The sequence below is a fragment of the Temnothorax curvispinosus genome, unplaced genomic scaffold, assembly GCF_003070985.1.
Source record: "Temnothorax curvispinosus isolate PA1 unplaced genomic scaffold, ASM307098v1 QBEX01002228.1, whole genome shotgun sequence".
NCBI lineage: Eukaryota > Metazoa > Arthropoda > Insecta > Hymenoptera > Formicidae > Temnothorax > Temnothorax curvispinosus.
The window spans coordinates 287,287-311,114 of NW_020212008.1; the positions used below are offsets into that span (position 1 = coordinate 287,287).

At 40.4% G+C, this 23,828-nt stretch overlaps 1 protein-coding gene across 4 annotated transcripts in view; it reads right to left on the reverse strand.

Moving 5' to 3' along the window:
• Positions 1-23,828, reverse strand: part of LOC112468910 — a 305,546-nt gene that overhangs the window by 201,568 nt on the left and 80,150 nt on the right. For all 4 annotated transcript variants that reach the window (XM_025038317.1, XM_025038320.1, XM_025038318.1 and 1 more), the window contains one exon: positions 7,506-7,568. In XM_025038317.1, the coding sequence (XP_024894085.1) occupies positions 7,506-7,568 (63 nt within the window). The remainder of the gene's footprint in view (positions 1-7,505; positions 7,569-23,828) is intronic.

Consider the following 23,828-nt stretch of genomic DNA (forward strand, 5'->3'; position numbering starts at 1 on the left):
GTCGTGATGTCGACGGCATATACAGCATATACAGAACTCGGCTGTGTATGTTCATAAGAGACACTCACAAACCTCAAAGGAGAAGCACTTATCTCTTTGAAAATAAAGCAAGAATGTTCGAACGGATACGTATATGGAAAGAAATCTACCTTTTTATGTAACTATCATAAAAAAAATATTACATTCTTTTAAATTATTATAATTTTCTTTATCTATTTTAACCTAATAATATTCAATTTTTTTATCATGATTTAATATTCGATCTTTTGAAAAAAATATATCCCTGTATATCGTGCCTTCATATAAAAAACCTGATAACATCAAATATACTATTTTATAGCAAATTTTATAATGTTACATATTTACATCGATGACGGAACTAAACTGTTATATTCGACTTCTTCACTCATTGCAGCTAAATGAAGCGGTATACATTTGTAGAACGCGGCTATGATTTATTATTGGGTGATGCGTCATATTCTGTTCCATTATAGGCGCGCAACCCGGCGACTACATGAACAATTAACGACGGAATAATCGGTGATAAGAGTCACGAACACTCGCACGCGCGCAGTCAGACAGACACAGCCTTGACGAGCAGTGGACATCCGTTTAACTTTGTGTATAGCCCACGCACGCGTGTATTTCGGTGCACGCGTTTGTTGAACGTTAGTCACTCGATACAGAAAGAGAGAGAAAGAGAAGGCGAAAGAGAGAGAGAGAGAGAGAGAGAGAGAGAGAGAGAGGTCTCAGCTTTTATACATCGGTGACGACGGATAAAAAAATAGCAATATCCATCGTCTTCCACTTGGACGTTGCCAATGATGAAGGGAATTTTTTCGCACGCACTGCAGAGTTATCGATATCTCACGCACGTGTGTAGGTATACGTTGTTTTCTCTTTATCTCCGCTCTTCCAACGCGGTTAACGACGCGCAGCAGCTGTCGACAATCACTGGAATGGCCGACCTTGTGATGTCCGCGCGAATATACGGACAGTTAAAATCGCGACGGTAAGTTAGATGAGCGCGCGGCTGCGGACGTCGCTTTTAACTCGCGTGACGATGCGGCGATCGGAGCGACTTGGGGATATTACGTACCTGCGCTTCTCGGAAGTGACATCGTCATTCTATAAAAGACGCGAGGAATGATTTAATGGACGCTAAATGCGCGAGCAATAAAAACGACAGGTGGAAAATGCAGCGCCTTATACCGTAACCGAGTAACATATAATCTCCAATAAAATTCTTAAAGAGAGTCATGCCTTTTTCTCGTTAATTCTGATATGTTTAAATGTTTTTAAACAAAACTTTAACGAACGCAAGCGCAGCTTTTAGATTTTTGTGCTCTCAAATATCCATATATTCTGCATTTTGCATATAAAAGACGTATCTTGTCATGTCCATCCGCTTCTCGATTCCATCGAGAGGCTCTGATGCGCTTCACTTCACCGATGCTCGTATCCGTATTCCATTCCACTCCGCAGCGCGTCGTCGGGCAACAAAGTCAACGGCATTAGGCATTAGCCAGGTGCGTCCGTTCCGGTCGAGATAATAAATCCCGCTGTTCCGGATCCGCGACGTCGAGGAATGGTCGGACGCGCACTCTTCTCCTTTCCTCTTTCTTTCTCGCGAAAGAAAACGATGTCGGTGATGTCGGCGACGCAGTTCACCTCGCAAACCTCCCGGCTCCACCCGCGGAGTTCGACGTACGGGATAATATAGAGGCGGAGGGAGATTCGCCCTCTCCCGAACGGATCTTGCACCTGGGTCCATCCCTCGAGACCGCCGGCGGTCGATTTCGCGTGCGCGAGAGGTAGAATCGACGGCGATCTATCTATGCCTTGTTGTCCGCACGTACACAGAACCAACCATTTACGATGTCGTTGTCTCGCGCATCCCCGGATAATTTACAAGTCCAATACATCGGATTTTTCTACGAAAGCTCGAGCAATTGTTTTCGCAATTTTAGAAACTGCGAAGCGAATTGTGATCGCCCCCTCTTAAATCACCATGGCCATTCCGCACAGTAAAATCTAAGTATTTAATCTACGATGATTCAGTATTCATATTTGGACATGCTGTAAAATATGTACGATATACGTTCTAAATAAATTTAGAACCTAATCTTTAACAATAATTTCAAAGAATATTTCACTATAGCCGTATGGTGACTTATGAAGATCACTGTTTAAAGATCATGTTTAAAGAAAAGATTAATCGCATTCTTTTGCAATTCACTTTGAAGATATCGTCGGCGCAAAGTCGGTCCGTGAAAAACTAAACTCGTTCGAAAAAAAGAGGTCGAGAAGAGCGACGTGGCGTGTCAGGCAGTGTCGCGTCACGTCACTTCAAGTTATATTTCGTCACGTCATTTCAGAAAATATAGCACGGCGATTCTCGCCTATACGGAAATGGATATTTAGCGGAACGAAACAGCGCGGCCTGACCGAGTTTCTTCGTCGCATTAGTCGTACATATACGTTTTCACGCAATAACGAAATAATATATTGCACATGACAAGAAGTAAAACGCGCAATCACTCATCTATTCTGTGTATTGCACGTTATAAAGTTTGCACGTCGAAAATGCAGAAAAGTCTTTTCTTTTTCTTGAAGAAATTTAGCGTCGACCTTTCTTTAATAACTGGATATTTATAGAATTCCATCTTTTCGCAAACTGCGCGAATTCGTCGTTGCTACATTCGCGGTGTGTATCGTGCACTTCGAATTTCAGGATCGATCGAAGCTCGCGAAATGCGTTCCTTCCTCTCTCCCTGTGCGACTTTCACGACGCAAATTCAGAATAACCTCGGAAAATGCAACGTCTCCGGGAGTGCACTCTGAATATAATATAACTCCCCGCGGCGGAGAGAAGCTTTTCTCCTACTCCGACGAACCGACATCTGACTTCTCGTGTATCACAAAAGAGAGAGAGCTGCGCCGGAAGCCCCATGTGTGCTCGTGAGGCTCGCGGGCAGATTTCCGTGTGGCGCTTCGTTTGAAGTGGTCCCGAATCCCATTCCAACAGTCAGTTTCGGTCCAGCCTCGTGTAAAGTTCAGCACGATGTATGCAGATGCGCCCGGTTTATCAACTACATACGGCTACTTACAAATACAGCGCGTAATGTTCCGAAGCTTAGCCCGTATTCGCCTGCGTAGGAGAACTAATCCTCCGAACACACCATCTACGGCCCCTTACCTAATTTGAAAGTCATACCAATTTGAGAGTCTGAATATCGATCGATATACTGCATAATCTCGCAAAGTGTAAAAAAAAACTTATAAATAATAAAATAGGCACAAAGATCTCGATAAGTTTACTCATAAAATAAAATATATGCTACAAGAAAATGATCTGTACAAACAATTTCCATTATCGATTAAACTAAATTTTAGAACAACTCTTTTGCATTTCTCCAGTTTTTTAATTTTATCAAACAAACAGTGTTGCTCTCGTGACGTTAAACTAAGAATGTATAGCAACGAGAAGAAGAAGAGTGCAGACAGATGAAGTCTGGAGTGAGATACATCATCCGCGAGAACCATTCCGACATACATCTCTCCGCAATTATAGGATAATTTCTCGTAATTCCGTAATTAGTATTTCTTGTTACTCCATCCGTGTGTGTCAACCAACTAAAGGAAAGCTTGTTACAAGCTGACTTGGATATACCTTTATTCTACGCCCGCGGTGATATACGCTCGGAAGCTTTTCGGAGGTAGGCTACAGTAATTCAGCTGATATACATTATGCATACAGTACGCGTCTCTTGCACGGCTAGCAAAGCTCGACCAAACGACGTCGCCGCTGATGCGCGACGCAGCTTGCGTAACGCACGCCGCAACGCCACGCCGGCTGACCCACATGCGTGGTCTTTATTTAAACTGGTTTCCTCCTCGGCGTCCTTTAGACCCGACTTTCGTCTGTGCTCCGGTCGCCGGGTCACCGGATTCGGGCGCGTCATTTTCCGCGAGACCGCAGCTCGGGAAAGGTCGGCTTGTACACATGTTTGTAAATATCTCGCAAAAAAACAATCCGATTAACCTGTAGTTTGAGATGACGTTGCACGAAGAATATAAACGGTTATCTTATAAAAATCTCCCTTTTTGTAACATTGTTAATATTTTTAATAATTTTCCCATCAAGATCTTCTATCCAAGATTTAATGAAACTAGCCTATAATATTGTCTATATACGATATATGTAATGTATATTCTTATTATTACAATTCTATTAATAATGCAACATACGCCGCAAATCCAAGTGTGTTATTTTTACACATTTAAGTGTGCATGTAAAATCGTGTAGTCACTTTTTACGCATTTGTGTCTTTTTTATAATAATGTACGATGGAAGTAATTGCGGAATCACCTCTTCGCGTAGGCCACGGTGAAGTTCGAATTTGTTCGCGGTAGACTTATGGAACCGCGAAAATTTCAATTGCAAATGCCCGTCGACTTTGATACCGAAGGGAATAACGAGCTTCCGAGACGAGCGTTTTTTAAGCATCAACGCGATCCCGCCTCGTCGAATATTCTTGTTTCTCAAACGTATGTAAAGTTTGAATAATACAGCACAGAGAAGGCAAAGAGGTAGCGCACAAAAAGGAGCAACGCGGAATAAAAATGCATCATTATGTTTCCATCGATCCCGCTACTCTTGCATCGACATCGTACGGGTTCCGAGGTCTCTTCAGAGTAAAAATAACGATACAACGATACAAAACAATTATAATTTATAGTTATAAATGTACACATTGTACATTTTACATAAATCTATTCAAACTCTATAATGCAGCGAACATATTTTATCTAATGGATTGTGAATACAAATCGCAATTATTTCATCATCTTCACAACCTTCATGTCCTGTATATTATATCTCTATAATAATTATTAACGTTATCTTAGATCATCAAAATCTTTTTTTTTTTGTCAATTGCGAAGAACTACCAAAAAACTCGAATATCATTTAAAACAATTATCTCGCTCCGACTTGTTCTGATTAACACGCATATTACTTATTATAATTCAAACGCAGATCTGATACTCCTCTCAATTACGCCCGCGTAATACTACGGATATACTCAGACAACATCGTAATACGAGCGCGCGTATCAGATTTCGCATCTCCTAATCGAACGAGCGTTGCAAGCGTTGCTTTATTTCTAGCTGTTTGCACGCTATCATAAGACAACCTGCTTTTATATCATGAGGTGGATAGTAATTCGATTCTGGAAAAACGAAGAAAAACTTTCCTTTCGTCGAGCCACTCACTCGCCCAGAAATTCATCCCGTTGCGAAACGCGTATAATGGGACGATTGCCAAACTTCCCAACTACTTGGATATCGCATCATTTATTGTGTCAAACGCTACGACAGATATCGATGTCTTATTGAGCTCGAGGAAATTTTTCCAATACCATAACAACACATGAAAGTTCTACAGAGTTAAGAAATGTTAGATACTCTCCGCCCTCGTATATCTTTCTCCACTTTCTCTCATATCGGAATATCATTTTTAACATTTTGACATTTGTCGTCAACCAATTCGCGTTGAATACGAATATATCCTTGGCACTTATACCGCGGACGTTTGTAAGGAAGAATACAAATTCGCAACGTAATCTTCATGAGTAATCAACGAGCGTACTCCCGCGGGACTCGAAGCTGCTACAACCGATATACCGTTGTCGCGACAGTGCAGCAGGTCGTAGAGACAAGTTCCTAACCAGCCGGGGTTGTTCTCTCTCGAGAAGACGCACTACGAATTCTCGGAATTCTGTCGCGATGCACGCGCGCGACCGTATTCCCAAATCGATCGCGACAGCGATGGCGACGGGAATGAGGGAAAAGGGAGGTGGAAGAAACATCCAGCTGAATTCCACCGGTTCTCACATCGCCGAACAAGTGCACGAATTCCGTGAGAGTGGTCGAAAACTATGAATACGCCGTATGTCGGAGGTGTATTCGTGTACAAATCCCGGGGGAAGGCGCGCTGGTTCTCTCCCTCCCACGCTGGGAAGCCACCCCGTCGTCGTCTCGCGTGTCTCTCACCTTTCACCCATCCCGTGTCATTATCATGCAAACGGTGATTTTCCACGATTCATAATGCAACGCATCCAAACGTCGGGTGTCGCAAGGCTCATGCCTAACTCCGCAGAAGGAGGAATGAACGGTGCTCGATTAGAGAAAAGAGGTTTGATTCATTGCGTTCGCGATGCGGTATGAATATAAATCATCGGACTACGTTGTAAGAAAGGAATGAGACGAGCTGTCGTTTCTCATCTGGCGAAACCACGTGATTAATCCCATTCATCCAGAAGTGATCTATTAAAGCAGTCTACACCTAAAAATAGTCTACTAAATCAAACAAATATTTTCATTCTAATCATTCTAATTTTAATATTCAATCTTTTCTTTGATATCGAATCTTTCAGAAGCTCTATTTGGCGGAATAATTTTACGGAGAATGCCAAGAATATCACATCTCATCATCCACATTTCAGAGCTAAAACTTTAATCTAGTTTTAAGGGGTTATTGTCGATATTTCCATATTCATATAGATACATCGGCTTATGTGTAAAAAAGCTTGTTTACAGTAAAAATCATGCTAAGGCTATACTAATTTGTTAAGTCCAACGCACACATATGTATATATATGTATAATAAAACATACATAATATAAAGCTGCACGGTAAACTCTGTTCAACGAACACGACGGTAACACAAAGGGATTAACAGACGCCGTCTGACCGAAGGATGAGCAACTCTCGTCCCTTAATCATAACAATACCAAATGTTACTCGATGATAACTGTATTAGGGCCGATAAAATACTAGGCTTGTGCACCCTCCTGGCTTTCCGCTTGTTTGCCGAGTCGAAACGCCCCGCCGCGCAAACATTCGCGCAGACCATACAAGCCGCTATCTTCTTTCCCCCAGGAAACTACGGTCGCGTGAGTGGCATTACGGGATTATTAGCGGACGGAAACTTCGCAGCCGTCTGTCCTATATCGGGAGCAGTTTCCTACATATTTGATGAGGAATGGCTATACAACGAGGCGCGCGTTACCATCACTCTTTCTCGCTCCCCTATATGCTTCGCCACGTGAGTGCGTGAAACTATTTCAGAATCGATACTTCGCGAGCATCGAGAATATCTTTTCTCCGAACAGCTTTTCGCCCAGATTTACGCTGTTTCTTATACGACCATAATCGACAACTTATTGCGATGAGAAACTCAAATGTACACAGTAACGCATAACAGAGCGGAAATGATAATTGAATTAACAGAAAGTTATCTTTATGTTAAAAGATTTCTTGCTTCCTTGGTCACAGCTTGGTCAAATAGGGTCGTGACCATTATCGTAAATTATCGGTAAATTATTCGGTTTGCATAATTTAAAACGGACGCAACCAGTTGATATAACGTCGAGTTATTAAACGAAGCGATACTGTGCGCATTGCTTTTATCGTCGCGTATTAATTTAACGTTGGCTCACCGAGTTAATGGCTGTCATGCTGCTAACTCGACCTGGATCTGTGTCCACTAGCCCGCTGTCACTCTGTAACAGAAACAGGAAGACAATTTAGAGAACGGAAAAGATCGATAATTTCTCCTATTGTTATTTGCATTCGAGCTAAATTTCGTATATATCACTATCATTGTGTTAAAGCGCGTTCGAGATTCGTGAAGATGGAAAAAAGAGTTATTCAAAGAGGATATTTTTTCTCGCGCCATTGTAATGTCGCCGTTTACATGTTTTCGAAGCACAGAAGCAAATAATTTCCGAATGCAAAATTGCAAACGGGGCATATTGTTAATAATTTGGAAAATGCAATATTGTGGAAAGTGAACAACATTCATATGAAAATCATTCGAAAGCTGCGAAATCCCAACGCATGTGAAAGCCGAGTGCACTCCGCCATCCGCTATGAAATTTTCTGTAATCACTCGCCGCTAGAACTGGGTTTCATCAAATGTATACTGTTTGTCCGTGTTATTGCTCCGTGATGAATTAATCAAAATCAAGTTTCACGTTTAAGCAGATATAAAGTGTATCCAAAATTAAAATAAAATATTAACGTTATATATAAATTTATTTCACCGTCCGAATATTTCAGTACATATTTTCTATGTTACAAATATAAATAAATTCTTATGTGGGCGCAAAAATATCTCAAATTTCGTTACAGCGTAGGTCGAATTACACGAAGTAACGCGGAAACGCGATATCGAAGCGGATATAAAATACTTCAAACAAAATGTTATCGTCGAACAAAGCCCTCGAAGGCTCTGTGGCATTTTTCCTCGTCGGTCAATGCGCTAAACATTCTTTGCACTCCGCATATCGCATTTTATGAATGTCTGTTTCTTTCATTCGCCCAGGCGTTTCAATCTCGCGAAGCTCGCCAGCGAGGCGCGTTTGCCCGAATTCGTTCGCGAATTTTTACCGTCCGATATAACCGTCCCAGCCTGCCATCGGTCACTCCCGATGGATCTGGATGGCGGAAGCCGGGATTACCGAGACGGAAATTCTCCGGAAAGGAAATGACGGCGAGTCGTTCGGGCGTGACGGGCGAGGGAGGAGTACGTTGACGACGACGATGACGACGACGACGTCGAGAGAAACCGAGAAATCGGCCTCGTAGAGGGTGCAGCGAAGAAATAGTACAAAGGATGGGGGGCGGCAATGGCGGTGGCGGCTGCGGAACCGAGACGAAAGAGCCGACGTGCAAATGTCGTTCTGAACTTTGATCGTAAAACAGCGGCAGACTTCTCGGGTGGGTGGAGCATCCGTCTTGAACCGCAGCCAAATCGGTTAAGCGCGAATAAATTTCCGTGTCAAACTTCGTATGAACGAAGGAGCCGACGGTTCCTGCGTGTCGGGCAAGGTTGGACCTGCAATGTGCTGGCGGAAATGGAACGGTGGGCTCTAATGCCTACGCGCGGACAAAAGAGAGCGTGAAACTAAGAAAATAAAAAGGAAAGGAAGGAATATTTTCGCATCAATGCCTAATAATATTAATTGTTGTACAATGCGTGATGAAAATATAATCGAAATGCAACACATTACTGTATTTTCTATAATAACAGTTTTTTTTTAATGGTATACTGTTAAAAATATTTAAAACATTGCACTCAATTGTATGCACAATTTTGAACATTACAAACAAATTGCAAATTCCATGAATTTTTATTTTATTTAATTAAAACTTACAATTAGTACTTTATTAAAATTTTTTATTAAGTAATTACAGTCTTCTCATAAAGTATCTTATCATTTATACAAGTTTATTTTAAAAATAACTTTCTAGATAAAATATCTGAACAATGATAAAAGGCACAATATACGTCTCTTTAAATAATTAATCATTAATTTAACTGATATTTACTGTTTTCTCGATTACTTTGTGTAGAACATATGCCGTTTTCGTAGACTAACCGCCCATATAATAAACGGTAATAAAAATCAAAAGCGCAGCACAGCGAGAAATTTCCCCCGAGTCATTCCATGTCGAATAAAAGCTCAACTTACATATTGTTCTAACGAGCAGAGAGCTCGCGTATAATGAATAAACAGCAAACGCCGAAGGGAGTTTCGCGCTACGCCATTACGTGCCAACGTTGCGAAACGCGCAGCAAAAAGACGCACCTAACTGTCGGTTTGTCTAACAGAGGCAGACGAAGGATAACCGAGGCATGACGAAGATGTAAAGGTGTCGTCCCGGGATGGTGCCCGAGGAATACAAAGTCGCGGGCCGTAGTGGGCGACTAAAACGAAAAGTCATAAAACGTATTATGACCGCCTCATAATTTACGGCGAAGCGACCCGCGCGAAATCGCCGTCGACTTTCCGCCACCGGATTTATGACATGACGAAGCAATGTGCATGCACATTGTTTCGCTATGCAGTTTCGTCGGAGCGGTGAGGAGAACCTACGGTAATCAATTATCGAAGTATTTAAGTTACAAAAAGATCGCTTTAATTAAATTTATTGTGTCAACTTTAAAACAGCATAACATTATTAAAAACAGAACGCAGATTTTATTAATCAATAATACAAAATATTAAAAAAAAAAATACCAGAAAATAAAAGCAAATATACAAAATGTTAATTATAATAATTATATAAATAATCTCTTATAATTCACTCAACTCCTCTTCAATTCATTGCCGGTCACTCGTCATATTTGCATAATGCAATTCGCGATGACGCTACAAGTTTTAACTATATAGGTTTTATTCACCGATTTATCTTAATTTCAGTCATCGATAAAATTACGTATTTTTCGTACGAAAACAAGGATTAATGTTCTCGGCAAGTAAAGTGCAAGTCATTGCGCGAACACCTTAATTTCAACGTTGTTTGGAAGGACTGATTCGACAACGATTCGCCTGCGATCCTGCGGTCAGGCCGATTATGCGGCGTCACGAAGCGGAATGAGAATCCTAGAACACGTCAACGCATGTCGAGCGACATATAGCGAACACGAAAGGTCGTCAGAGCTTCATTAGCTCTAGCTCGACAGCCTGGAGGGTTGAAGTTAGGCGAATGTTATTAACGTTCTACCTAAATCCCTCGGCTATCCTCTGAAACGCGGCGCATCGAGTACGGAAATGGGCACGATACGTGAGTCAGGCTAAACGGAAGATAGTTAGAACGCGACGCGTCCTCTTGCCCTCTCGCTCTGAATTTATGGATATCCGGCGTATATCGGATATCCGACGTTCGGCATATCCGCAGGTCTCCACACAGTCGTACAGTCGTTCGATAACCTAAAATTCCGTCCGGCAATCCCATTTTTTTTTAACGGATGTTTTACCATTAATAAAAGCGTAACGATGTAATGCGATATCGAAGCGCGATAAAATTTAGCGGAGTAAATTTGGCGATGATGCGCAGAAAAATGGCAATGATTAATTTAGATCATCTATCGAGCGCAACATCCGTAACTACACGGGGAAGCCTGAATTAATCGCACATTTGTGAAATGTGAATCATTCCGGATTGCTGCAAATGAATATCGGGTAACGCCAACGCCGCGCAAATCTCGTTCGTGGCATATCCAATATTCGGAAATCGCGTTTTCCGGGTAACGGATTATACAAAGCAAATATTATAGCATTCAATATTGCACAACACTCCAACTCACGGTATAAAAAGCGCTGTTAGAGCATTACGATTCATTCGTTGATTTTAATGAACAACTAAGTTCATGAAAAATATCAACGAATAAAAACATGCAGAAATTAGCGCAATTATTACTAACTCAACATTCATGATTGCATGAACGAACTCGATTCGTTTATTCAACGAGCTCCGAGCTCGGAGCAGACATTTCCAATGGAAGAAACGAGGACGTGAAGAGCGAACTATTGCCGCGGCGGCCATTTTTCAATATTAAGGAGGCTTTAGGGATGATTTAAATAAGCTCGAGAAAGCTCGGCGGTACGCGACCTGAAAAGTCGGACTTCTTCGATTTATGGGAAGACGCCGGAGACAGCTTAGAGTCTCTCTCTTTGCGCGCTCGCATTTAAACCTCGCCCTATCTGTACGCTGTTTCTCTTTGCTACTTCTCTTTGCGCTACCTCGTCTCTCCTTTTTATCGCTCTCCGGATCGCAGACGCAAAACCGTAAAAACCGAAGTTTATTGGCGCAAGGCTGATCAAGATTGTTGTTCGGATAAGGAGAAGTACAACTTCGTTCGATTCACGTAATCCGTTCGCTCAACACGTATACAACTAAAGTTCCTTTGATTTCCGTACTTTATAAATTACTTAATTAAGATTTGTTATAGATTAATACTACGAGAAAAATTGTCAATTATATTGATCAGATTCAAATCCAAACACTGACGAAATAGATCACGTGAAATCTTTTTCAATTACTGCACATCGTAATTTTATGTGCTTTTGTAAGAGAACAATCGAAGAAATATTTCCCGATCGATCAAAGTAGCGCCTTGAAAATCATGGGAGAAGAGTCTCCCATGTATTAACTCACGTGTATTAAAAACTTTTCAAAGTGATGTTGACAAAAAGAACAGCTCTTTGGTAAACGGAAAGTGCGAAAGGTTGATTGATGTAGTCCGATCGATAGTCGTGCTCAGAAGGAGAACGGATGTGAAGTCCATGATAATTCATCGGCAATCTCTCGACACGCGTTACGAGCGTTAAAAATAGGGTAGAAGAGATGGGCGCGAGAGCAGAGCGAATTGTCGGACATCGTCGGCATCGGATAACAAAAAGCAGACCAGCGAGAAGCAAACGTGATGAAAAGTGAGTCTTCTTCTCCGGCTGCCCTATACCCACGTTTTCGCAAGTGCTCTTTAGCGCATAATTAAACAGCTCCGCATCATTCGTCACAGACGTTTCGCTGAGTTTTAATTTAAAGTTATGATTCATGACAATGCAGCGGAGTCAGCGTAGTTCGGAGCGTAAAAGGAACGAGAGAGAAGAAAGGAAAGTCTTTCAGGACAAAGAGAGGTGGAAGTTCGGCGGCCGCCGGGAGAGTGGAGTGGAGTACGAGGAAAAGATGTCGGAGAATGCGAAAGAACGACGAGAAGAGCAATAAGAAAGAAAAACAGACGTCAATTCTTTCGAATTCGCATATCTCGCGAAAAATGGAAGTCGGAATATGAATAATCCGTGCAGACAAAAAAATGATAAAGTTCCAAAGCAGACTAAATTGAGAAAAAAATTCTCAAAACTCGATCTATTAAGTTCTATTTTTAATAAAGAAAAATCTAAAATCGCGAAATACATTTCTGTTATGGATATTTCGGATATTTCACCTTTCCAAACAGCAAAGTTATGAAATTATTCCACGATCAATTGCAATTTTAAATGTGAAGCAGATTACGCGATTTGCGGGCGATTCAATATTTACGCTTCAGTGACTTATAAATTAAATATATTACCGATACGCTATGTGTTGACACATGTCCGATACAAGAGGATGCGCAAAGAGTAAAAAAAAGACAGCCGTATAATGGCGAAGTGACGTCAAACACTACGGCGATTCGGACATTGATTAACGTCTCGTAAAAGAGCACTGCCAGCTATCAAGTTCTTCGAGACGAGACTTCCCGAGGCTAAACGTGATTGATCGATTCGGGAAACGATTATATCGACGTGTCGCGAGACTTACAACGACTAAGAACGAGAAATCCACTTTCGGCCACGGCCATAATTAGCGGCACGCTGCCGACACATACAAAACAAGATATGATCGAATGTCGAATGATTTATTATCCAATTACAACTCGTCGGTATTCACGAACGCGCGAATCGGAAAACGCGCGCACCGAAATATATCTCGACGGGGCGCAATTTGTTATCGGCAGTTATTCTCGGGTTCGGCGATGCTAAAAGTTTTGAGGTCATTGCGCGCGAAGACATCAAGAATTCCGTCGATTCAACTGTCACTTTCAGCGCTTCGCTTCGTTTTATTTTTAATGCGCCGTCCGCTTGCCAAGAATTCAAAAAAATACCACATTTTTCTTCCTTCGCGTAAAGTATATCATAGGAAGCGGACACGAGTATTGTTATTAAATGGTGTTAAGTAAGACTGGGATGGTAGGATAACGCACTTGTACAGAGGGCACATCCACGCGACGTAAAAAGAGTCCGACAAGTAGAACGAAGTTGTCGAGTAGAAAAGTTGCGGACTAGTCAGCCAGCCAACGCCGGTCGTTGCGTAACGAGTATGAGGAGCTTCTAGCGTGATTTCTGCCGAAGTTTCAAGCCCTTATAACGTCGCGTTGTAAATCTCTACTTCTCTCAGAACCAACTTATCGTAAGTCTAAGAAATAAGACTTGGATCTTTTATGTTTATTGCACGATATAAAATTTATTTAAAGAAAATATCCTACAGAAAATAAAACTTGCTCCCAAAGAATATATTTTTTCCTCATTTTTACGCTTCAAAAAAATTTAGTTGATATATATTCACGATTATTAATTATTAAAATATTTCCATAACAATGTTAATTCTACTTTTTATGATAGAAATTTTAAAAGCAGTTTTACAAGTACAAAAAATAATATAACGAGGGGAAATTTATTAACGTATGGTTGTGCCATTTATTTGTTTCAATAGCTTGACTCTCTTGGGGCTATAAAAGTTAGTTTTGAAACATTTTCTGGATTAAGAAAGTACTAATCTCAATGTTTCCGACGAGCTTCGCAAAGTTCGTACTTCATATCGTCAGAAATTTAAATTACACCCTCGAGTGTGCGCCGCAGAATGAGTATAGTTTCCAAGCAAAAAACGCGATTATCCTGCGCTGACTTATTTGCCCGCACGCGGAAGCAAGGCAAATACAAGTCCTATACGAAGGCACGTCTATATGGAGGACACAGAGTTGTTAGTATGCAGTTTTTATCAATCTCTCTCTTTTACTCTCTCTGCCTCTCCCTCTCCCCTCTTTCTCCCTACCGATGCAATTCTGTAATAAAGCAGCCCGTCTATTAACGAAGAGAAGCCTAGGGAAGCGGTGCTTCGCCGCCAACTTCCGCGCACTGAGAATTAATTTTCCTCCTCGGATTCTAGTTCGCATGGAACGAGAGAATCCCGCGGGTAGACGATTCCCGGAAAAGCGGGCATTACTTACGCGAAGACGTACTACTGCTAGCCGCGGAACAACGGAACAATGAATCACGACGGACACCAAGGCGAACTTAAGAGAAGCGTTTCCCTTTCTCTCTCACGTGCGCGCAACGCGATGCTACTCATTGTCATGTTAATGACGTATGCATAGAAGTTATCGATCATGGTCGTGCGTTTTCTTTAGATTTCTTTTAAAATATTACTTCTCGCTCCAAACTTACAATTAGTATTTTCTTGACGATGTTTATATATGTACATAAGCAAGTCCATTTGTTTTTCAAGCGCTGCATACCTAATCATATACGATCGTTGCGTTAGTGGCTCGACATACCGCTCGTACATGTAACTACCTACAAATCTCTTAATGGAAAAAAGAAAACTAAAATTTAATAAAACTAAATTAAAAATATTAATATACAATATTTTTACGAATTTTATAGACACAGATGTGCCAGAAAATATTGTACATGTATATAATATGTATATATTATATTGTAATTCCCTTCAAATTTGCTCCTTATTCATTTGTCGTTTGGAACACAAGGAACTTCTTGGCAATTGTGTCTCAGCGAGAACGCGATTGCCGCGTGTCTAGCTGAAACGTTGCATTTCTTCCGGCTACCCCCATCGTCCTAATGCGCAAACGGTGTAACGCTGCTGGCAATAGTTTGCCGATCCGCGGGACACGCGCGCGCGCGCGCGCGCGCGCGGTCGGAGGTACTAAGAAATTACAGTCACTCGTAACGAGAGCGGTTTGTCGGCTACAGCAGCAACGAGGTATATCGTTCCACTGCTACTCCCCGACATTCAATTTAACTTTTAACGCGAGTCGATAACACGTTTTTGGCACGCGATTAATTACGTAGCATTTACCGTGTCTACCAATTACTACTAGTGATTATTTGCGTTTAATCTGGCTCGACGGTAATTTCGAGTCAGAGTGTAAAAACTATAATTGAAAGTAGCAAATTAATCCCCGATATCCGCAAATACAGAATTGTGTAAATACGAAATTATAACGTTCTCCTAATGATGATTGGTTTGCAAACTGATTAAACGGCCGCGGGGTATATGGGACAAGAAAAAAAAAGAAGAAATGTGAAGCCGTATTAATGCGGAATTGCTTCAAAGCGGCAGTTACGCAATATAAACTGTGGAATGTCTGATAGTAATTTCCGCATTAAACTGCCCTACAAAGTTCTTAAATTCGCTCCTGGAGCACGACGGGGTGGTGTAATTAAATAACGAAATTTTCTGCGTTCCCGACGCTTTATTACAAAATTCCGCTAATAATTGCCAGATATTTGAATTCACAATTTTCCCTTGACGATTCATAATAATCAAATTAATTTAAATTGCAGTTGTCGATTATGAAAAAATTGTTTAATATTAAATAATACTACGTTTCCAGCTAATTAAAAAGCTACTACTCGATGTCAAACACTTCATCATTTACTCTGTAATACCCCACTTGTAATCTTTTTGATATTATCGTGGCTTTCGATGTTATCGATTAGCAAATTCATTCAACGAAATAAAAAAAATATATAACAATCATAAGAACCTTTATTGTGAAATTAATATTCAATATAATTTGAATTTTAAAATTAAAAGTCAACAGAATGGAAAAATACCGTTTGAAGTCATTAAAATAACGTATTAAAATTACTAACGAAAATTACCATTTAACAATAATGTTGTGCAATTAATGTATAAACTATTTTCATGTTCGCTGTAATATGAAAGTGAAAAATCATGCCAACAAATTATTTTTGGAATTAATTTTGGTATATTGTTTTCTTCATAAAATCTAAGCGAGAAAGCAAGTGGTCTCTTCGAAAGAATGGCGGTCGATCCTTTAAAGCCCGACACGTAGCTAGTTTCTGTATCGTTTCAGGGAAAACGTACGACTGCGACCATGCCGATCGTAAACGTCGAAGTCGACGAAGCTACGACGCGGAGCTTTCAAGCGACCACACGTTCGCAACGGCGCGTCATTCGTCGAAACGACGACGAAGTGGCCCTGCACCTGTTCAACCTATAATTCGACGACGTCCGTGCGTTCTCTGCAGCACCGGCACCGTGGCGACAATATTTATACACAGGTGCGCGTGAAATACCACGAGAGTTTCCACGATGCGTCAAGGGAGTACCGTGCTGCATTTACGATTTTATTGCAGCACGAGAAAAAATCGTTTTTCATCGAAGAAATAGATCGAAAATGTACTAGAAATAATTGCGTACTATTTTATAATTTTATTCATATATTCTGTCAAAATGTGCAATATGTCCGAAAAGTAGTACTATTAAGATTCTTTTTTTTATATAAACATATTAACTATTACCGGGGATATTGGGTCAAGCTAGAATATATAAATTTATAGATAAGATATATTTAGATGCGGAAAAGAGACAGAAGTTTAGTAAAAGTTCTGTCCTCTAAAGAATGCCATTTATAAAAAATAAAGTATAGCTATATAATATTAAATATTACTAAATTATATTTTTCTTTTCAAATATAAAAATGTACTCACAAAATATAAACCTAATCAACTAAAATTATGTAACACATCTTAGTTTGGAACTTATTAAAATCTTTATGTAATATTCATTGCAGATTGCGTATTTAAATAATTTTACATTATTATAAACAATTTATAAGTGCGATAATTATCCTCTGATTTAACTGTTAATTTAAAAAATTAAGGGCTATAGTGTTATGTGTTATAATTCGGTTATAATGTCAATAATCAAAAGCATATAAGTATTATTAAAATTTTGCACTTGGATTTGGAAAGCTTGCACTCGTAAATCAATGTTTCGCGAATACAACATAATTAAATTCTATGGTATTGCCGTAAATCTATCCAAAGTACGCTACCTCCTCTTTCCATCATGAAAAAAGGGTTTTTGCTTTTATCCGCGGTAATAAGTGGTAAGCCGTAAGTGGTTGTGCGCCGTTAAGCGCGATAAATTCTAAAAACGATGGCCAAGCTTCCGGCCTTCGCGGAATACCCAAACGGGGTCAGGAAAAGACTTCGGTAACGTCATCGCGCGACGACGCGCGAGCGACACGTATCCTCGTGATAACTACGCGATGGAATGTTCTCTTAAATTTCCCAAGTGGATCCGAGCGTACTTGCTTTCGCGACGTCTTTATACTCTCTACTCGTCGTCGACGAACACCTCTATGCCCCCATTCACCGTTCTCGCAAGAAGCCCGGCAGTCCTTCGAGGATAAGGGAATATCGAGGATGTTACACGAGAGCGCTTCCTTCCGCGCTCGAAGTAGTATTCGTGAACGTAACTGCACGCACCCAGCTGGCCCAGAATTTTTCGAAACGATTTTCCGCGAGATTTCGCACGAAGGTCAAATGCCGTGATGCGTGAACGCAAAGCGAAAAATGGAATGCATAGCGGCGGAAAGACACACAAGCTTTCTATTACCACGAGAAATAACAGGGACACGCGCGATAACGTCGTCGTCTCATCTTCAGCGATGATATTGTTAGCAGCGTGACGCAAGGATTGGCTTCGCATTCTCCGCTTGTAAATTAGTCGTGGACTGTACCTCAACATTTATGGGACGTGAAATAGACTGTCAAGTAGCTTACACGTGGATTGACAATTGCGAAATGGCTTCCATTACTCTGTATCTTCGCGCATTCTTAGAATTTAGCATACATCTCTTGATGATAAACACATTATTCTAGAACACTGTAATGTTGAAATTAATAGTCCATGACTCCAAAATTAAAGCAAAATTTATGAGCCTCAACTGTCACGTGAATGCAATATGTCATTAATTTCTAGCAACTACATCGTAGAGCTGGCAATAACAACAATTGCGCAAAAGCAAAAAAGTAAGAAGCAACGTCACGCGATATAATTCATTCGTAAAAATATCGAGCTATGTAATCTCGTAAAAATGATTAATGTACATGAACACAAATGATTGATGCCTGACATCCGTAGAAATTACGTCAACATTACTGCTTCGTCGACAACATAATTTCGAACAGCGATACGAACTGTACGATAGAAAGTTTCGCTCAACCCAGACCTTTCGCGAAAAATACAGAACAACGCGAACGTGCATAAGAGTCGTGACACGTGGAAGCAGCGAAAGCACGCTAAACCTCATTACGAGTTGTGACATACGACTGGGACGAGTCGCGCCTCTTGATACGCGCGCGGCGAAGGATGATGATAAAAAGCGTGGAGTGGACAGGGGAAAAAATAATAAAGTTTATATCGCCAGGGATGGGGATGTGAGAAGCGGGAGGGAGAAAGGCACGTGGTGACTCCCAGTGATATTTATACAAAGACTGGAGTGTCGCCAAAATCCTAGACCTCTCTTTCCTTCTCTCTTCGTCTCCGCTTTCCGTCTCGCTGCTTCTCCCTCTTTCAATCATTCGGCATCTCATTTCTACCGCTTGTCTTTCTCTGTCTATCTAATCTATTTATCTCTGTCTCTGTTCCTTTTGCCTAGAACCAAGGGTGCTCGACACGTAGAAAAGTGGATATTCAGCCTTGACTTGCGCGCGGCAACTTCACAGCGAGTAACTCCTATAGCTTTATTTGTCAACCACTTCGGGCCCGACGAACTTACCAACAGAAATTAAAGATCCCTGCGGGTAATGTCTAAGGTCGCCGTCCACTATTACTACCCTGTTACTGGCATCGACTGCTAGTATACACGGTAATGAATTTCATACTTCCCTCACATCCGCTCCTAAGCGACAAAAAGTAGGGAAAGAACAAGAAAATGTTACACGCGTGCAATTTCTTACAATATTGTATAACGCAAAACATAAACCTGATTCAAATCCTTAATATTTAGACTTATATAACTAATTTTTTAACTAACTAAATAATTTTTTAATTTATTATGTAACCAACCTCATTATAGAGAAAATAATTAGATTAAATTAGAAACGTATATCTCGCGTGAAATAATGACTAATTAATATTCAAAATGCTTCGTATCGCATGTGTTAGAGATGTGCGAGAAATGAAGAGAGAGATAGAAGAGTCGCGTTAATACGCGCTTACGGTGCGAGCAATACGTGTATAGAATCGGCAGAACCGGAGCGGCTCGCTCTCTCGCACTTCCGAAACATTACCGAAGGCGATCGATCGCGGATATCTATATCCGCTTGTAGAGTACATCGTGGATATATTAAACTTATTATTCGAATACTCAGAATTCTTTCCTGCCTTCGCACAATCCTGAGTGCTCCAATTCGTAACAGCATGTAAGATTCACATAACAAAAAAAATATCTTTTGCTGCTTTTTAAATAAATTATACCATTGTGTAAAACTATACGGTACTCTGGGAGAAAATGTGAAAATTATGGATCTAAAATCGGTTATGAGTTTTACGTCATTCGCATACTTCCTATATAAATTCGTAAAACCAATTTTATAAATACTCAACTAAACTCCAATTTACATGCATCTGAATGGGCAAGTATCTATATGGAGGAAATATCGTAAGCCCACTTGAGCCATAAGAATCGATACGATGCACCGGATATCCAATTGACCACGAAGATTCCAAAGCAATGACTATAGCTTGCAAGGTTTTCTTCAGTGGTTATCGTGGAAGGTCTTAAAGCCGAACAACCTAGCGATCGACATGGCGTATTTCGATTTTATCGAGCTTTTCCTGTTCGCCAGCATCGTTGCCCGGAGCTATTGCTAAGTCTTTGATTTTCAGACATCTGCTCCCAGCTATTATGTTCTATAAAAAGTGCGGAATGACTATCGAAATCGATGAAAAACATGATTTTCCTATCACTTAAGTAGCTTTTCGATTTGATGGTAGCAATTATCGAATAACAGTCCATCACGCTAATTATTGCGTTACCCTTTTTAATTTCGTATTAGTCTTTAAATTTATTTTTAATTTCATATAAATTTTCTAACTTAATTTTAAAAATATTAGCTCGATTACATCTACAATATTCTTTTCTACTTTCACTAAATAAATTTAAACAAATAAAGTTTACATTTTTACCATTTCCTAAAAAATTAATATATTCGTACATAACAAATCTCTCTCTTTCATTTTCTCTCTCTCTCATACTAGTCATAATCGTAAATTCCTGTTCAAAAGGAAGACTATAAAATATTATAACATCATTAAATCTTGCAAAGTTGTACCGTTTTGCATAACGTTTTCTTTCGACAACGACAAGCATCGAATTCTCGAGTTGCACTTCGAGATCAACTTGACTCCAACGCGAAAATATATAAAGATATCACGATGTCGTGAAGGAAGATCGCCCGGTATCCAACGATTAAGGGAGTCATTAAAGTAAAGATACCCCGTGGACGCCCGAAGTGATCGTCGTCAGGCGGTGCAGTGATAACCGTAAAAGAATACGAGGAGCATTAAGAGAAAGAAGCCGCGTCATCTTGCACGCACGATCGCCTCCTAACGACCGTAACACTGTTGCACCGAAGGACAAAAATGCAACCCGCCCGTTTGTGTGTCCCGTCCCTCTAGGGCCTTCATGACATTTAAATGACCGTTTTATATCTCGTTACCTCTTTACACGCCCGCCTTCCTGCGCGTCATTACTCTTAAGATACATGTTTATTCTTCCCGGATTCGTCCATTAGCATGAGCGATATTTCAAAGCGCTTCTTCCTATTTCTTCGCGACGGGGAAGTAAAAATGAAAAATGCGAGTGAGCAATACAAGCCCCGAAAAATTTAAATATACATAATATAAAATCGATAATACGATACAAAGAAAAAAAATAATCTGATAAATTATTTCTAATTTATTATCGTTAATAGATCAATAAAATATAAAACGCGAATATTAAACACGAAACTGAGTTCTTCTTAAATACCGGTCGTTACTGTTTCAAGGTACCGCATTTGTGATGCAAGCAACATCTAAATTCTAACCATTGCGTACTCTAAATGCCGACGGGGCGCTATTGTGTGAGACGCGCGTCGATACCGATATAAAAGCGTACGTCCTCGAGGCGAGCACGCGCGACTAGCTCAGAAAATGGAATCGCACAAAGCGCCAGTCAGGTAGCCTAATGAATTCAGCATGCGACACGAGAATGTCTCGAGGACTTCGTGGTTTGCCAACAAATGTTCGTCGTCTCGAAATTGCGAACGTGAAACATCGTATGACCAGTATGTTCCGTATCTCCTTCAAATAAGCTCTCTAATTGCGACTGATGCATCTAATCAACAACAATTAGCGTCTGCCCGGAAAACTCTCTCCATAATAAAATATATAAGAAGAGAAAACGCACATATTTAAAGAGATTTGTTTTTAGAAATGGATAATTTTTTAAAACTATTGAATAAAAATGTTGGAAATTGTATAATATTAAAATTATTGTATTAAATTATAAAAAGCGTTATAAACATTTGACGTTCTGCATACGATCTTGTGCGCGATTAGTATGATTCTTCTTGTGCACAATAAAAGTTATATATAAATCTATGTATATTTCTTGGATAACTTCCAAACACGAAACAATGACATTGCGCACGTGTAACAACAGGTCAACCTTATCAGCGATAGGAAACGCCATATAACGGACAAGAGTAAATCGAGAGGTGTAGAAATATCCAGAACGAAGACAGGAGACGAGAACGAGGAACAGCTGTCGGTTTGGCCTCAATGTGTAGCTACGATGACGTTTACGTGCGTGTCAGTCGTGTGTCACATTCAGCGCGATGGCCCTTTTTCCCGAAATTGACCGGCAATGGATATGAAATAAACAAAAAAAGAACAGTTCTGGCGTGTCTGGCGCTCTTCATGTGCGCGGCCCTATTTTTAGGAACAATTTTCGATGAGCATCGCGATCGATCCATTCTAATGTCAAATTCTTTAACACGGCTAAAGGAAGACGTGTGTCAAAAGAGGTCGTTAATTAAATTAAAGTTACAGGACGCCGACGACAGGTGAATAGGCATTATCGAAACATTCCGCGGTTTTCGATCGTACGTGCGCACACGTGGCTTTCTCTCTCGACACGGGATTCCTTTTCCTGAAAAAGTTTACTCCATCGAGCTTGCAGGCAATTTCACGATTCAGATCTCGCGTGCAGCAGAAATCGTTTATCCGACTCTTTTCTTTTCTCTTTCTTTCCTTTTTTACCCTTTCTTTTTTTTTTTTTTTTTTTTTTTTTTTTCCTTTATTGTAGTCAGCACCTAGTCGCCGGCTTTTCTACGGTGCAGAAAGTTCGTAACGAGTTCCATCGATTTCCTCCCGCAGCGATATATTGAAATAAACCAAGGAACGCGGAGAAATATTCCGCGAGGAACAGGAAAGAAGAACGGTGGGACCCCGTGAGCGAGTGGAACAACCGCAATAAACGGAAACTACCGTCCATGCAACCGGAAATGAATCGCGAGTAAGACCCGGTGTAACGGAAGAGTAAGCATCGAGAGCGAGTTGCGTTTTTGCCTTCTGTTTTACTTTCCTGGGCGAAGAGAAGATGATTTAATGATCTTTCCTTTTATAAGATTATAGACGTCTGTCTACGGTGTAAATAGAAACACATTTAAACACGCATAAAAATAATTCTGTGCAAATAATTCAATAGAAAAAAAAAGAATGATAAAAATATCTCTAGAAATATAAAGATATTTTCATAATTATATTTTATAAAAATACGCATTTCAATGGTTCGCGTAGAAAAATCCTATCGCCGGTCGCGATATAATATTTTATTTCACACAGCGAGCAGACATTTCGTAATATTCCTCGCGCGACATATTACATTCATAAAAAAGCTTTAATATAAAAAATCCGTGTGAATAATTGCGACGTCTGAAATTATATTACGGGAGCTCGCGGTTGCTCTCGGTTTGCCGATAAAAAGAATCGACCTTGAAGGGGAGGCGACGGAAGATAGGTCGGAAATATCGCAGACTCCTACTCCCCCGGGTTACCACGGAAACGGTAGGACACTTTTGATAAGGTGCGACCGTGATCTCGACCCCTCGCGCGTTTGGTTTATTCGGGGAAAACGGTTGCTACCTGCACGTTCACGCACGAACGATTTATCCCTCAGCTATTGAACCTCCTTCTTTGTACACGTCAACTTGAAGAGAGAAAAAATCAGTGTTAAAATAATATGTATCGCAAGAGATATAGAGATATAGTTGTGTGAAGATTCGTATATATATATATATATATATATATATATATATATATATATA